The 16268-nt window shown below is 47.1% G+C and overlaps 2 protein-coding genes across 7 annotated transcripts; one reads left to right on the plus strand and one right to left on the minus strand.

Annotated features, from left to right (window-relative positions):
• The first annotated feature begins 373 nt into the window (after positions 1-373).
• LOC138614972 (nardilysin-like) lies at positions 374-12191 on the plus strand. Of its 6 annotated transcripts, none has more exons than XM_069688601.1 (32): positions 393-454; positions 1161-1355; positions 1430-1688; positions 2203-2284; positions 2485-2638; positions 2779-2852; positions 2948-3043; positions 3810-3932; positions 4243-4300; positions 4577-4650; positions 5077-5146; positions 5283-5360; positions 5495-5615; positions 5787-5845; positions 5942-5996; positions 6105-6209; positions 6877-7000; positions 7108-7194; positions 7432-7551; positions 7711-7762; positions 7830-7880; positions 8061-8211; positions 8673-8800; positions 8894-9056; positions 9582-9613; positions 9784-9922; positions 10018-10065; positions 10300-10352; positions 10530-10613; positions 10685-10892; positions 11542-11631; positions 11739-12191. In XM_069688601.1, exons 2-32 carry the CDS (start codon positions 1162-1164, stop codon positions 11952-11954), a joined length of 3348 nt encoding a protein of 1115 aa, XP_069544702.1. In that variant the 5' UTR covers positions 393-454; position 1161; the 3' UTR covers positions 11955-12191. The 6 variants fall into 6 exon arrangements, with proteins under 6 accessions (XP_069544700.1, XP_069544698.1, XP_069544699.1 ...); XM_069688595.1 differs by lacking the exon at positions 393-454 and adding an exon at positions 481-929; XM_069688596.1 differs by lacking the exon at positions 393-454 and adding an exon at positions 947-962.
• A 2710-nt stretch (positions 12192-14901) lies between these two features.
• On the minus strand, positions 14902-16032 carry LOC138614974 (stonustoxin subunit beta-like; the record flags this gene model as incomplete). The annotated part of the gene is made up of 1 exon (XM_069688603.1): positions 14902-16032. A coding segment is annotated over one exon (600 nt), but the record flags the coding sequence as incomplete, so codon positions are not given.
• Positions 16033-16268: the final 236 nt, after the last annotated feature.

Raw genomic sequence — 16268 nt, forward strand, 5'->3', positions numbered from 1 at the left:
GCTGTCCCTCGTAGTCCTCCTCTCCCTGCTGTATTCAGTCTGTGCTCTCCGGTTCGTTCTTCGTTCAGACTTCAGCATGACTGATGTAAAAGAGACAAAACAGACAGACGACAACAAAGAAAGTCAAATCAAAATACACAAAGTGAAGAAAATGGCTTTCTGTGAAAAAAAATGCTCTGACGACACAATCGAGTTATAATTGGAATGTGAAGTGACGTCACGTGTCTGAATATTTGATTTTTGTTGTCACAGACTGTAATTTTTATTAATCTTATTAATTTACCCAATATTATTCCTGAGAGAAGACGAGGCTTTATTAAACTGCACACCCCCCTTGACCAATCAGACGGCGCGTTTGTCCGTGATTGACGGGCTGTCAGCGAATCAGAGGCTTTGTTTTGGCCACCCGCCACTCGGTCGCTTCACTGAAACTTCAGCAGCTAACAGGACAAAGGTGAGTGTCGTCTGTCTGAAAGCGGTTCGAACCGGGTGGAGGTCCGGGTCCGGGTCCGGCTCTGGTTCCGGGGGAGGGGGGACCAAACGGCGTGTGTTTGAGCCCGGACGTTGCTGAGAGCTCCTAATGGGCCGGGTTGAGTAACAGGATTAGCTGCTACTTAGCTAACCGAGCCGGTCTGTTCCTCCATTAACGGAGTTACGAGCCGGTTAACGGAGTTACGAGCCGGTTAACGGAGTTACGAGCCGGTTAACGACCGAACGGAACCGCTGCTGCTGCATAAACTTACAGTTGTTGGAGGAACGTTAATTGTTAATATTTGAATTTAGCTGCGACTGCTAGCCCGCCCGCCCCCTTGTTTCCTGACAGCTAAGCTAACAGACGAGCCGCCAGACTGCGTTCATCCAAACGCTGATTCACGTCCTCCGTCTGAAATCCGCTCACAGAGGACACGAATCAGAGCGTTTTTAAAACGGTACAAGTCACTGTTTCATTCGGCATGCATTAGGTACAGAAAGTTACATATGATGATTAAATATGAAATAATTGATATATTTAGAGTTATATTGATGTAGTTTATAAAGACGTTCATTATTTGGATTTAATGTTGTGTGCTGCTGAATTAATAAATTAAATAACATCACCTGCCCATTACTGACCTTCAGTCCTGCACATGTATGTGCTCGTGAACACGTGTGTCCTCCAGAATGTCCGACATGCCTCAGACTAACAAGTCGGTGAGCGGCGGTGCCGGTTCGGTCCCGGTCCCGGTCCCGGACCAGGGCGAGCCCCCGCCGGACTCCAGGACACCGGTGGCTGCTGGAGACGGAAACGAAGTCTCTGCCAACGACCAGGGAGACCCGGACATCATCAAGTCACCCAGCGACCCCAAGAAATACAGGTGGGTCAGAGAGGGCGCGAAGGCCGGAAGTGACCGACAGGCTCCGCCCCTCAACACCTGTGCCGTCTCTACAGGTACATCGAGCTGACCAACGGCCTCCGAGCGCTCCTCATCTCCGACTTCAGCGGAGGAAGCGAAGACTGCGAGGACCAAAGGGAGGACCGGGACGCAGAGGAGCAGGAGACTCAGGGGGGGGAGGAGGAGGAGGAAGGGGACTCTGGTGAAGGCTCGGAGGAGGACCAGGAGGACAGCGAGGAGGAGGAGCAGGACAGCGACTTTGATGAGCTAGAGGAGGAGAACACAGGGGGGAAGAAGAGGAGCTCAGAGAAACAGGTGGGGGAGAAGGATGGGGAGGTGGGGGGGGGGTGATGAAGGTCTGTTCTCAATTTAATGTGTGTGTCTCTGTGTATGTCTCTGTGTGTCTCTGTGTGTGTCTCTGTCTGTGTCTCTGTCTCTGTGTGTGTCTCTGTGTATGTCTCTGTGTGTGTCTCTGTGTGTGTCTCTGTCTGTGTCTCTGTCTGTGTGTGTGTCTGTGTGTGTGTGTCTCTGTCTGTGTGTGTCTCTGTGTGTCTCTGTGTGTGTCTGTGTGTGTGTCTCTGTGTGTCTCTGTGTGTGTCTCTGTGTATGTCTCTGTGTGTCTCTGTGTGTGTCTCTGTCTGTGTCTCTGTCTCTGTGTGTGTCTCTGTGTATGTCTCTGTGTGTGTCTCTGTGTGTGTCTCTGTCTGTGTCTCTGTCTGTGTGTGTGTCTGTGTGTGTGTCTCTGTGTGTCTCTGTGTGTGTCTCTGTGTGTGTCTCTGTGTGTCTCTCTGTGTGTCTCTGTCTGTGTGTGTCTGTGTGTGTGTTGCAGGCAGCAGCTGCTCTGTGTATCAGTGTTGGGAGCTTCAGTGATCCTGATGAGCTGCCCGGCCTCGCCCACTTCCTGGAACACAGTGAGTCCAACAGTCATGTGACACCCTGTCTTCTCCCTGGTGTCTCCCCCTGACGTGTCTCCCCCTGACGTGTCTCCCCCCTGACGTGTCTCCCCCCTGACGTGTCTCCCCCTGATGTGTCTCCCCCCTGACGTATCTCCCCCCTGACGTGTCTCCCCCTGACGTGTCTCCCCCCTGACGTGTCTCCCCCTGGTGGTCAGTGGTGTTCATGGGCAGTGAGAAGTACCCTGCTGAGAACGGTTTCGACGCCTTCCTGAAGAAACATGGAGGAAGTGACAACGCGTCCACTGACTGTGAGAGAACCATCTTCCAGTTCGACGTCCAGAGGAAGTTCTTCAGAGAGGCGCTGGACAGGTGAGCGCTGCCTTAAGCTCCGTCCTCCGTCACCTGCCGGGAACACTGGGACTTACTGTCTGTGTGTTGAGTGTTGTGTGCTAAGCGTTGTGCGTCGAGCGATGCGTGTTGCGTGTTGAAGAGCGTCACGTGTGTTCCAGGTGGGCTCAGTTCTTTATCTGCCCGCTGATGATTGAAGACGCCGTCGACAGAGAGGTGGAGGCTGTGGACAGTGGTGAGGCTCCGCCCACAATCAGTCCCTCCACCCTCTACCTGTTCTTGTTTTCCTTTGCCTCCTCTGTCCCTCTGATGTCACTTCCTGTCCTCCAGAGTACCAGCTGGCGAGGCCGTCTGACTCCCATCGGAAGGAGATGCTGTTCGGTAGTTTGGCCAAACCGGGACATCCCATGAGCAAATTCTGCTGGGGTGAGACTTTTATTCTGAAAATCTCTGAAGGGTTGTGTTGTTGTAACAGTGTTGTGTTGTTGTAACAGTGTTGTGTTGTTGTAACAGTTGTGTTGTTCTAACAGTTGTGTTGTTGTAACAGTGTTGTGTTGTTGTTGTTGTAACAGTGCTGTGTTGTAACAGTGTTGTGTTGTTGTTGTAACAGTGTTGTGTTGTTGTAACAGTGTGTTGTTGTAACAGTGTTGTGTTGTTGTAACAGTGTTGTGTTGTTCTAACAGTTGTGTTGTTGTAACAGTGTTGTGTTGTTCTAACAGTGTTGTGTTGTTCTAACAGTTGTGTTGTTGTAACAGTGTTGTGTTGTTGTAACAGTGTTGTGTTGTTCTAACAGTTGTGTTGTTGTTGTAACAGTGTGTTGTTGTAACAGTGTTGTGTTGTTGTAACAGTGTTGTGTTGTTGTAACAGTGTTGTGTTGTTCTAACAGTTGTGTTGTTGTAACAGTTGTATTGTTGTAACAGTGTGTTGTTGTTCTAACAGTGTTGTGTTGTTCTAACAGTTGTGTTGTTCTAACAGTGTGTTGTTGTTGTAACAGTGTGTTGTTGTTGTTGTAACAGTGTGTTGTTGTTGTTCTAACAGTTGTGTTGTTGTAACAGTGTGTTGTTGTTGTTCTAACAGTTGTGTTGTTCTAACAGTGTGTTGTTGTTGTAACAGTGTTGTGTTGTTGTTGTGTTGCTCTAACAGTGTTGTGTTGTTGTTGTGTTGCTCTAACAGTGTTGTGTTGTTGTGTCAGGTAACGCTCAGACATTAAAGAACGAGCCCAGAGAGAAACAGATCAACACCTACCAGCGTCTCCGAGACTTCTGGAGGAGATTCTACTCTGCTGAGTACATGACCCTGGTGGTGCAGTCCAGAGGTACACACACACACGCACGCACGCACGCACGCACACACACACACACACACACACACACACACAGATACATACACACTGATACACACACACACACACACACACAGGTTGATCTGCAGGTCAGACAAAAGACTATAAAACATGTTCTCTAACAAGAAATAGAAAACAAACACAGCAGGAGGTCTGATATCATTAATGGAGGGATTTAGATGAAGATGAAGATGAAGAGCTGACAAGAACATTTAAACCACAGCTAGCGTTAGCGTACGGAGCTATCAAGCAGCAGGACGTTCAACTTCCTGTTTCTGTGTAGAGACTCTGGATACTCTGGAGGACTGGGTTAGACAGACCTTCATCCACATCCCCAACAGGTGAGACACACACACACACACACACACACACACACACACACACACACACACACACACACACACACACACACACACACACACACACACACACACACACACACACACACACACACACACACACACACAGCTCCACCCTGCCGGTGGTGTCCTCTCTGATTGTAGTAGAACTGATAACTGGACACATCAATCAGTAAGAGTGAATATTTATCTGCAGCCTGAACTGAATGAAGCATTTTTGTGTTTGTGTTGTTGTTGTTGTTGTTGTTGTGTTTACAGCGGTGAACCTCGACCCGACTTCTCTCACCTGCAGCAGCCGTTCGACACGCCGGCCTTCAACCAACTGTACAGAGGTGATCCCATTAATACACGTCACTACCATGACTGGTTCTGGTTGTTGTGTTGTTGTTTGTGATGTTGTGTGTGTGTTATGTGTGTTGTTATGTTGTTATGTTATTGTGTTTTTATGTTGTTGTGTGTGTTGTTATGTTATAATGTGCGCTATGTGTGTTGTTGTTTTGTGTGTTATTGTGTTATGTGTGTTATGTTATGTGTGTTATGTTATTATGTGTGTGTTGTTATGTTATGTGTGTTGTTATGTTATTATGTGTGCTATGTGTGTTGTTGTTTTGTGTGTTATGTGTGTTTGTTGTGTTGCTATATTATTGTGTGTTGTTATTTTGTGTTTTGTGTGTTATTGTTTGTGTTGTGTGTGTTATGTGTGTTGTTGTGTTCCTCTGATGCTGACCTGATCAGGATGATTGATCCTGTGTATCCAGTGGTTCCTGTGAGGAAGGTTCATGCTCTGACCATCAGCTGGGCGGTTCCGCCGCAGGGGAAGCAGTACCGGTGAGTTCTGGAAGCAGAACCAGAGGACACGGGCCTGAATGTTCTGGTTCTGTTGATGAAGAGCAGGTGAACCAGCTGCTCATCATCATCATCATCATCATCATCATCAGATCAACCTGTGTTTGTTGTGTGTCAGAGTGAAACCGCTCCACTACATCTCCTGGCTGATCGGACACGAGGGAGCCGGCAGCATCCTGTCGCTGCTGAGACGCAGGTCAGTCATTAACCTGCAGCTGGTCCCCTGGTGGTCACGTGATGGTCCCCTGGTGGTCCCCCAGTGGTCCCCTGGTGGTCACCTGGTGGTTCCCTGGTGGTCAGCTGGTGGTCACGTGATGGTCATGTGTTCAGGTGCTGGGCTCTGGCTCTGTTCGGAGGAAACAGTGAGACGGGCTTCGACCAGAACACCACCTACTCCATCTTCTCCATCTCCATCACCCTCACTGACCAGGGCTACCAGAACTTCTACCAGGTACACACAAACACACACACACACTCACACATATTCACACATACACACACACTCACATACACACACACATACACTCTCTCTCTCTCTCTCTCTCTCTCACTCACACACTCCGTAATGTTGTGTGATGGTGCAGTGTTTGACCCTCCAGGCCACCGTACTTCCTGTCTGCAGGTTGTCCACCTGGTGTTCCAGTACCTGAAGATGCTGCAGGCCGTCGGCCCCCAGCAGAGGTCAGTTAGCATCAGCTGACCCTCCAACATGGACCTATAGCTAACGCTAACTATCTTTGCAGCTAATGCTAACGCTAACTATCGCTGTTCTTTCAGGATCTACGAGGAGATTCAGAAGATAGAAGCCAACGAGTTCCACTATCAGGAGCAGGTACCGCAGCACATCACGTGTTCATCACATGTTCACGTGTTTACAGACACGTGTTCTGAACCATGATTGGTTGGAGTTGAAGCTCCACCCCCTGCCTCTCCTCCTCAGACGGATCCCATCGAGTTTGTGGAGAACATCTGTGAGAACATGCAGCTGTTCCCCAAAGAGGATTTCCTGACCGGAGACCAGCTGATGTTCGAGTTCGACCCACAGGTAACCAGAACCAGGACCAGGATTCTGGACTGGACTCTGATCAGAGGAGGTGTTGAAGTATTGATTAGGTTGGAGTATAAAGGTGATTGATTAGTGAGTGTGTGTCTCTGTGTGTGTGTGTGTGTGTGTGTGTGTGTGTGTGTGTGTGTGTGTGTGTGTGTGTGTGTATATATCTCTGTGTCTCTCTGTGTGTGTGTGTGTATATCTGTGTGTGTGTGTGTGTGTGTATTTCTGTGTGTCTCTGTGTGTGTGTGTGTGTGTGTGTGTGTGTGTGTGTATATCTCTGTGTGTCTCTCTGTGTGTGTGTATATCTGTGTGTGTGTGTGTGTGTATATATCTCTGTGTGTCTCTCTGTGTGTGTGTGTGTGTGTCTGTGTGTGTGTGTGTGTGTGTGTGTGTGCATATCTCTGTGTGTGTGTGTGTATATCTGTGTGTGTGTGTGTATTTCTGTGTGTCTCTGTGTGTGTGTGTGTGTATATCTCTGTGTGTCTCTCTGTGTGTGTGTGTGTATATCTGTGTGTGTGTGTGTGTGTGTATTTCTGTGTGTCTCTGTGTGTGTGTGTGTGTGTATATCTCTGTGTGTCTCTCTGTGTGTGTGTGTGTATATCTGTGTGTGTGTGTGTGTGTATTTCTGTGTGTCTCTGTGTGTGTGTGTGTGTGTGTCCAGGTGATCTCCGCCCCCCTCTCCCTGCTGACCCCCCACAGATCCAACCTGCTCCTTCTGTCTCCGGAGAATGAGGGCGTGTGTACCCTGAGAGAGAGGTGGTTCGGTACCAGCTACAGCAGCGAAGGTACCGCACCAGAACCATCATGTGATCACTGTGTACCGACCCGGTAACGGGCCGGACCCGACTCAGCCAGGCCTTCATATGTGGGTGTGTTTGTTTTACCTGCTCAGAGATCCCAGAGGAGTGGAGGCAGCGCTGGGGAGGAGACTTCCAGCTCCACCCTGAACTCCACCTTCCTGCTGAGAACCAGTTCATCGGTCAGTAGGAGGAGTTCAGGTCACATGACACCACACTTGGGACCTGTAAACTACCTGTGAAATATGACACTAGAATACAGGAAGTAAACCCCTAACTCAGGTGAATCAGGTAAATCAGGTGACACAGGTGAATCAGGTAAATCAGGTAAATCAAGTGAATCAGGTGAATCAGGTAAATCAAGTGAATCAGGTCAGAGGTCACCTTCAGTAAAGTGATTCTTCCTGTTGCTGCCGTAGCGACGGATTTCACCCTGAAGATGTCGGACTGCCCCGACACGGAAGTTCCTGTCCGGATCGCGAGCAGCGAGCGAGGCTGTCTGTGGTACAAGAAGGACAACAAGTTCAAGATCCCTAAAGGTGAGCTCTGATTGGACAACACGTCACACTCAGCAGGGGTCATCATGTCACATGTTTAAACATGGCCGACTGTCCTCCACATGTTTAACAGACTGGTTTAAAGTCCGGTTGTAGAAGTTCTGCTGACTCTGTGTGTGTGTGTGTGTGTGTGCGTTCCAGCCTACATCCGCTTCAACCTGATCTCCCCGATGATCCAGAAGAGCCCAGAGAAGTAAGAGAGCACCGACACCCATCAGGTTCACCTGGACCGGCACCACCACCTAACTGTTTATGTGCAGGGATGTGAAGCAGAGCAGCTGGGGGTCAGAGGTCACAGGTCAGAGGTTGAGGTGGGCTGCATCATTAAACTGAAACGTGTCAGAACACAATATGAAATAATATTTCCAATAGGAATTGTTTTTTTTTAAAGTAACAGTTCAGTGGTACTGACCACAGCTGCATGTAGCTTCAAACAGAACCTCCAGAACTCGTGTTGACATGAGGAACATGCAGCTTCTCTTCTTCCTCAGTCTGGTTCTGTTCGACCTCTTCGTCAACATCCTCGCCCACAACCTGGCAGAACCGGCCTACGAGGCCGACGTGGCCCAGCTGGAGTACAAACTGGTGGCCGCAGAACACGGACTGGTGGTCCGACTGAAGGGCTTCAACCACAAGCTGCCGGTCAGGACACGCTGGGAAACATTGGGACACGCTGGGACATACTGGGACACACTGGGACACATTGGGACACACTGGGATACATTGGGACACACTGGGACACATTGGGACACACTGGGACACATTGGGACATACTGGGACACACTGGGACACATTGGAACACACTGGGATACACTGGGACACATTGGGACATGCTGGGACACGCTGGCACATACTGGGACAGAGACAGACAGATCAATAACTGATACGTCTACCTAGTATTGATCCGTATTGATTCAGTATTGATGAGTATTGATCCAGTATTGATCAGTTTTGATCAGTATTGATCCAGTATTGATCAGTATTGATCCAGTATTGATCAGTATTAATGAGTATTGATCCAGTATTGATCAGTTTTGATCAGTATTGATCCAGTATTGATCAGTATTGATCCAGTATTGATGAGTGATTCTACCTCCTTCCAGCTGCTGCTGAGGCTCATCGTGGATCAGCTTGCAGACTTCAGCGCTGATCCGGGGGTCTTCAACATGTTCTCAGAGCAGCTGAAGAAAACCTACTTCAACATCCTCATCAAGCCGGACCGGCTGGGCAAGTACGGAGGACACACACCAAGTGATACACACTCAGAGATCAGTGTGTACTTGTACTGTGTTCAGAGATCAGTGTGTACTTGTACTGTGTTCAGAGACGTGCGGCTGCTGATCCTGGAACACTGCCGCTGGTCCGTCATCCAGAAACATCAGGCCGTCACTAAAGGACTCACCGTCCTCGACCTCATGACCTTCGTCACCGAGCTGAAGGCGGAGCTTTACACTGAGGGGCTGGTGCAGGGGAACTTCACCAGCACGGTTAGACACACACACACACACACACACACACACACACACACACACACACACACACACACACACACACACACACACACACACACACACACACACAGAGAGAGAGACACACACACACACACACACACACACACACACACACACACACACACACACACACACACACACACACACACACACACACACACACACACACAGAGAGAGAGACACACACACACACACACACACACACACACACACACACACACACACACACACACACAGAGAGAGACACACACACACAGAGACACACACACACACAGAGAGCAACTCAGAACACATTGTGTTTGCTCTGAATGAGTGATGTCAGTTTATCTCGTTAATACAAAAAACATCCCATAATAATCAGGGTACAGCTGGTTTTCAGGAGATGATGAGGAAAGGTTCCACCTAAAAGCTTCAGTAGAATAAAGGTTACCGTGGTTACCATGGGAACCGTGGAACAGTGATGTTGATATTGATTGATCATCCATCTGTTTCCTCCACCAGGAGTCCAGACAGTTCCTGAACTACTTCACTGAGTGAGTATCTGTTGCCATGACGACACATCATCTGATCGGACAAACACCGATTCATGAGTCCATTTCAGACCAGTGTCTCTGTGTGTGTGTGTGTGTGTGTGTGTGTGTGTGTGTGTGTGTGTGTGTGTGTGTGTGTGTGTGTGTGTGTGTGTGTGTGTGTGTGTGTGCAGGAAGCTGCAGTTCCAGCCTCTGCCAGCAGAGGCCCCCGTGTTGTTCCGGGTTGTGGAGCTTCCTCAGAAACATCATCTCTGTAAAATCAAATCTCTGAACAAAGGAGACGCCAACTCTGAGGTCACCGTCTACTACCAGGTAGCGATCAGAGTGACGGGCTGCTGACTCAGCTCTTCTCTGCCGCGTGATGTGGCGTGTAAACACTGACACGTGTTTCCTGTCCTGTGTTGCAGTCAGGGCTGAAACAGCTGAGAGAACACGCCCTGATGGAGCTGATGGTGGTGAGTGTCACACACACCTGTCCGTCACACTTGTCTGTCATCAAGATCAGTTCACGGTCTCCATGGTAACCCTGACAGGAAACAGGATGTTAGTCAACAAGCAGAGGGACAGTGAGCCTTTAACATGAGCCTGAAGAACACCTGTAACCATGGTAACGTGTGTGTGTGTGTGTGTGTGTGTGTGTGTGTGTGTGTGTGTGTGTGTGTGTGTGTGTGTGTGTGTGTGTGTGTCAGATGCACATGGAGGAGCCCTGCTTCGACTTCCTGAGGACGAAGGAGACTCTGGGGTGAGTTTCACTATCAGGAACACACGCTAAGGACACAGCAGAGACACACATGGTGACATCACAGGTGACATCACGGGTGTTAAAACAGGCTGTTCCTTTGCAGGCTGCCTCCCTCTGCTGCAGCCAGCAGGATCTCTTTGACTGACTTTAGTCTGAATGTGATCTCCTGACCTGCAGGTACCAGGTGTACCCGACCTGCAGGAACACCTCGGGGGTGCTGGGATTCTCCGTCACCGTGGAAACACAGGCCACCAAGTTCAGGTGAGTTTACCTGTGGTTTCCGAACGGCGGCCGATCCGCCGAGCCATTAACACGCGTTCCTGCGCTCGCAGCTCGGAGCTGGTGGAGGCGAAGATCGAGGAGTTCCTGCTGAGCTTCGGGGAGCGTCTGGCAGCCCTGAATCAGGAGGCCTTTAGGACCCAGGTGACGGCGCTCATCAAGCTGAAGGAGTGCGAGGACGCTCACCTGGGAGAGGAGGTGGACCGCAACTGGTTCGAAGTCGTCACGCAGCAGTACGTCTTCGACCGGCTCAGCAAGGAGGTGACGCACACGCGTGTTCCTGCACAGATCACACTGATCAATACACAACGTGATCAATACACAACGTGATCAATATACAACGTGATCAATACACATGATCAATACACATGATCAATACACAACGTGATCAATACACATGATTAATACACATGATCAATACACAACGTGATCAATACACAACGTGATCAATACACAACGAGATCAACACACAACGTGATCAATACACATGATCAATACACGTGATCAATACACAACGAGATCAACACAACGTGATCAATACACATGATCAATACACGTGATCAATATACAACGTGATCAACACACAACGTGATCAATACACAACATCAATATACAACGTGATCAACACACAACGTGATCAACACACGTGATCAATACACAACGTGATCAATACACAACGTGATCAATATACGTGATCAATACACAATGTGATCAATACACATGATCAATACACAACGTGATCAATATACAACGTGATCAATACACAACGTGATCAATATACGTGATCAATACACAATGTGATCAATACACATGATCTGTAAACAGGTGAACAGCCAGTAAACAGCTGGTGAACAGGTGAACAGCCAGTAAACAGGTGGTAAAGCGGTAAACAGGTGTGTGTGTGTTGCAGATCGAGGCTCTGAAGACGTTCTCTCAGGACGATCTGGTCTTCTGGTTCCTGCAGCACCGAAACAGCAGCAGCAGGAAGCTCAGTGTTCACGTGAGTGTTTCATCGAGGCTCCGCCCCCTCACCATCACCGCCATGTAGAACTTTTTACACTTTTCAAAATAAAAGACAAATACACTGAACTTCCTGTTTCCTGTCAGGTGGTTGGTTTCGGGGTGGAGGAAAACGACCCCCCCGATCAGAGCGCCGCCTGCAGCCCGGAAAGCTCCGCCCCCTCCTCAGCCTATGGTGAAGTGAGCGAGCTGACCTTCCTGCCGACCTCATCGCCGTCACTCCAGGACGCCACAGTCATTACCGACATCAGAGCGTTTACCTCCTCCCTTCCCCTCCACCCCTACCACAAGATCCTCAGCTAGGCCCCGCCCACTGCCTCCTGATTGGCTGTCTGGCAGAGACAGTGAAGTAACCACAGCAACATCCAGCACTGAGGAAAACTCCTGTGGTTTCTTCTTCTACTGTGTGAATGTTGCGTTCACTTCCTGTGGGAACAGAAGCTCTGTAAATAAAATGACACAAAACTACAATCACACACAGAAAACGACAATCACACACACAAAACTACAATCACACACACAAAACGACAATCACACACAAAACTACAGTCACAGAAAATTACAGTCACACAAAAAACTAGTCACACATAAAACTACAATCACACAGAAAACTACAATCACACAGAAAACTACAATCACACATAAAACTACAATCACACAGAAAACTACAATCACACAGAAAACTACAATCACACAGAAAACTACAATCACACACAGAAAACTACAATCACACAGAAAACTACAATCACACACACAAAACTACAATCACACACAGAAAACTACAATCACACAGAAAACTACAATCACACACACAAAACTACAATCACAGAAAACTACAATCACACACACAAAACTACAGTTACACAAAAAAGTACATTAATGGCCTCCTGATGCTCCGACAGCCTTTTAACATGGAAACACTGTCGGTTCCCGGGGGACGTGAACGCAGCGTGAAGACCTCGGGCTCGTCTGTTACCAAGGAAACATAACGATGATTTTAACGTGTTCGTCCTGTACGAGTCTATTCATGAGGACAGACATGTGGAAATAAACATGTGGACTCTGGATGTTCTGCAGTCATGTGATCACTTTAAGAAACGACATACATGTTTCAGTTCAGGAATATTATGTCAGTAAATATCAATAAAAACATTTAAAGAGTTTCTGACGTCTTTATTTTTCACTGTTTTCATTAAAAACAGAATTTAAGATAACAGATGTTTACCTTCAGCTTCACAGCTGAAGATGCTCGGTTTGACCTGAAGTTTATTAAATAAAGAAAATCCGGGTCACTGGCCGGCCGCCATCTTTGTTTTGGTTCGGAAAGAAGTGAAAAATTGTTTTATTTTTATCCGAATTGAAGATTATTTGATGAAGACAGTCGGAAGATGTTTAGAAGATTCTAGAAAAACTTCAAAAACAACATCAATTGTTTTAAAGCGACCTGATTTAACTTGGATAAAACCCAGCGGTTAACAGGAAACAGGAGGAACCAACCGGAGCAGCTGGAAACGGGCAGGAAGAAATAAAACTGACCTGTTGGCCTTCAGCAGCGAAACTCAGAAAACTGAACTTCCTGTGATGTCATCAAGACAACAGCTGATAGCAGTTCATCAATCATCACTTCACCTGTTGTTGTTTTTTTCTCCAACTTTATTGAACACAACGAAATGAAAACATCACAAATGATTTAAATGGATTTGAATATTTTAATGTTTGAACAGCAGAATTATTTTGAATATTTGAGGCTTCAACTTTCTCTGATTTCAATTTCACACCATCATCATACAGACTTATTAATAATTAGGACCCGAGAACCAAATGGTGCGAAAGCCCTTTTGTTTTTCAAGGAATTCAAATTCTGCTTTTTCTTACTGAGACGCCATTTTGAGCGTCTCGCCATGAAACTACAAGTGACTGTAACTTTTATGTACATATTCTGATCTTCCTCAAACATTACATCTTTGACAACAGTCCCGCCCTGAAGACACCTGTATGGTAATATTCGCTCATGGTCATAGCGCCCCCTGCTGGCAACAGGAAATGACATATTTCATACTTTCACGTGCTTCGTCGAGCTGGTTGATCACATCGACATCAACTCGGGTCAGAATAGCCTTTCAACATTGATGATGATGTATTGAGAAGCTCGTGCTTTTTTGTGAAAGGGCGTCGCCAGGGCGATGCGGCAAAGTTTGATGTTTCGCTTTGACACAGGAAGTTGATGTTTGAGGTCCGGGGATGCTTCAGACTTCACGAGACTTTGCACATGCGTCAGGCGTGGTGAACTCCGCGGCCGCTTCCGACTCGCTGGACCCGACGGGCAGCATGCGAGGGCCCACATATCTCTACTGCAGTTTTAATTCATAAATATTATACATTCATAAATCATTTTATAGATTAATACATTTTATAGGGGGTTATATAAGACAAAGGAGGGGAAACATTGAATTTTATACGTTAATAAATTGTATTCATTCATTTTATATATTAACAATCTATAAAAAAATGACTTTTGATGCCTTCAAATTCTGTGAAGAAAATCACTTTTAATCCTGTTTCCTGCTCAGTTTCCGCTCCACACACACAATGTATACATCAAACTGGAGGGGTTTCTGTCAGCTGCCAGTCCGACTCTCATTGTGATCGGAGTCTCCGTTTTGGCTGAACTCCCTCTGAGTGCTGAGTGCTCCCTCCAGCTCTCCCATAGACTCCCATTATATCTGAGCTCTGAACCTTCTGGTCAGAAACAGGAAGGGAGGGCGTCTCTAACCTGCAACCGTGCCTCAATAATACAAAATAAAACAGTAGGGACGTGAAAACCACTACAGTTCTTCACGACAAGATTCTGATGCTCACGCTGAAAGAATCTTTTCAATAGGACTTGTAGTTTCTGTTTTGTGAGGACTTTCTTGAAGGATGTGCGTCTGCATTTCTGTCTGGGTCATTGCTCCACTGAAGAGTGGGAATCATTATAGCAACCAGTGACTCCACATCGTTTCCATCATGGCGGTCCTAGCGGGGCCGTTCACGTTTTAGCAGGACACGTCAAACTTCCGCAGCTACGTAGTTTAGCATGCTTTTATAGGACAGCTGAGAGGAGTTTGACTCTTCTCTTTAACAGCAGAAAAATACTGAACAGCTAAAATCACATCAATGAACTCAAGCTGAATTAATGATTTACTTTTTCACACAATATTTGCTTCATAGTGCTCCGTTTAAACAACGTGAAATAACTAAACAGCTTCAGTGTGTTCAAATCAGGCTTTCACTTTATTGAGTGTTTAACATGAGAAGAGTTACAGCAACTGAACAACTTCTTTCTGTTGTTTTATCCCAACTTTCCCAGAATAAATGCACCCTCATGTTTAACATTTTCTAGATAAATCCATCACAATATTCATTATATTTTAAACATAAACCAGTTACACATTAATGAGCCGATAAAGATGGTAAAGGAAATATTTCTGTCAGCGACGTGTGTTTACAGACAGTTTATCTTAAAGCATTTCAAGAAGTTTAAACCCAGTTCTGCCTCATCAACGTTATACAACAATCAAATCATCCAACACATACGTGTACGAGTATAAACAGAACCAGCTGATGCTGTCCCAGTTTGATCAGATCAGACGAGCGGATTAAAGAGCGCGAGATGAGACCAGTGGAGATGAAGTTGGGTTGTGAAGCGTTAAGAAGCATTTAATAATACAGAAAGTCATTCAAAGGCCTCGTTCATGAACAACTGCTGACTAACGTTCACGCCATGATAGTCAGTCTGGTCTTATTCTACCGGGCACAAGGTCACGTAGTTACCAGGCTTTGCAAGCCAGAAGGCCGGATACAGCGGCTCAGAGAACCGGTTACGGAAAGTGTACAGGTGAGTCAGTGTGTCAGAACACACCTGGTAGAAAGACAGCGTGCCAGCAGGCCAGTTTAGATAAACCCCAACACGTTTCCAGCCAACATAGGAGAGACTGGTCATTTTATTTTCATGCCATGCACTTGAACCAGTGTTGTACCCAGTGCCATCCTCTTTGGGAAAAGACCAGAGACCATGGTACCAGGACAAATCATTATTTCCAAGTTCAGAGACAGTACTGTCTTGTGTCCTGCCGATTCCTTTATATGCAACAGCAACACCCACATGTTCAGCATACAGGTCACTCCGCTCTACCTCCCAGTAATGCTGTCCACTCAGACCCTCTCTGCACAGCACCTGAGGATATTTGTCAAACCTCGCGGGGTTGTCAGGGTAGGCTTGATCCTCTCCATATGTCACCTTCTTGTTGTCGTCGGACAGAAGGAGGTGGTTGTTGGCTGTGTTTGGGTCCAGGCTCAGGTTACAGAAATCTGATGGAGGCAACAACACACAAATCTTTAACTACATCTCCAGCGCAGATCACAGCATCCTGAGCTTATAATAATATATAATAACAAGTATTCAGAGTCGTATCTTCATCAACACGTTAACGTGACCGCTGGTACGTGAACATTAGTGATGTCACTGTGGAAACCTGAAACTGGAGCAGAGAAACAGCAGATTCTTCGGTGTTGGATGATGAAGCTCCGCCCCTCTTGAAACATGATGTCATCAGAACAACTCACACAACTCGTCGC

Source organism: Brachyistius frenatus, unplaced genomic scaffold, assembly GCF_029030835.1.
Source record: "Brachyistius frenatus isolate BFR_SWC_R1_liver_20210118 unplaced genomic scaffold, ASM2903083v1 Contig_646, whole genome shotgun sequence".
NCBI lineage: Eukaryota > Metazoa > Chordata > Actinopteri > Embiotocidae > Brachyistius > Brachyistius frenatus.

What these genes read in the sequence shown, in the direction of transcription:
- LOC138614972 (XM_069688601.1), top strand. Translation starts at nt 1,162, where the DNA reads ATGTCCGACATGCCTCAGACTAACAAGTCGGTGAGCGGCGGTGCCGGT. An exon ending in AGAGGAGCTCAGAGAAACAG is followed by an intron (nt 1,689 to 2,202) that starts GTGGGGGAGAAG and finishes TGTGTGTTGCAG; the next exon opens with GCAGCAGCTGCTCTGTGTAT. An exon ending in CCCTGATGGAGCTGATGGTG is followed by an intron (nt 10,066 to 10,299) that starts GTGAGTGTCACA and finishes TGTGTGTGTCAG; the next exon opens with ATGCACATGGAGGAGCCCTG.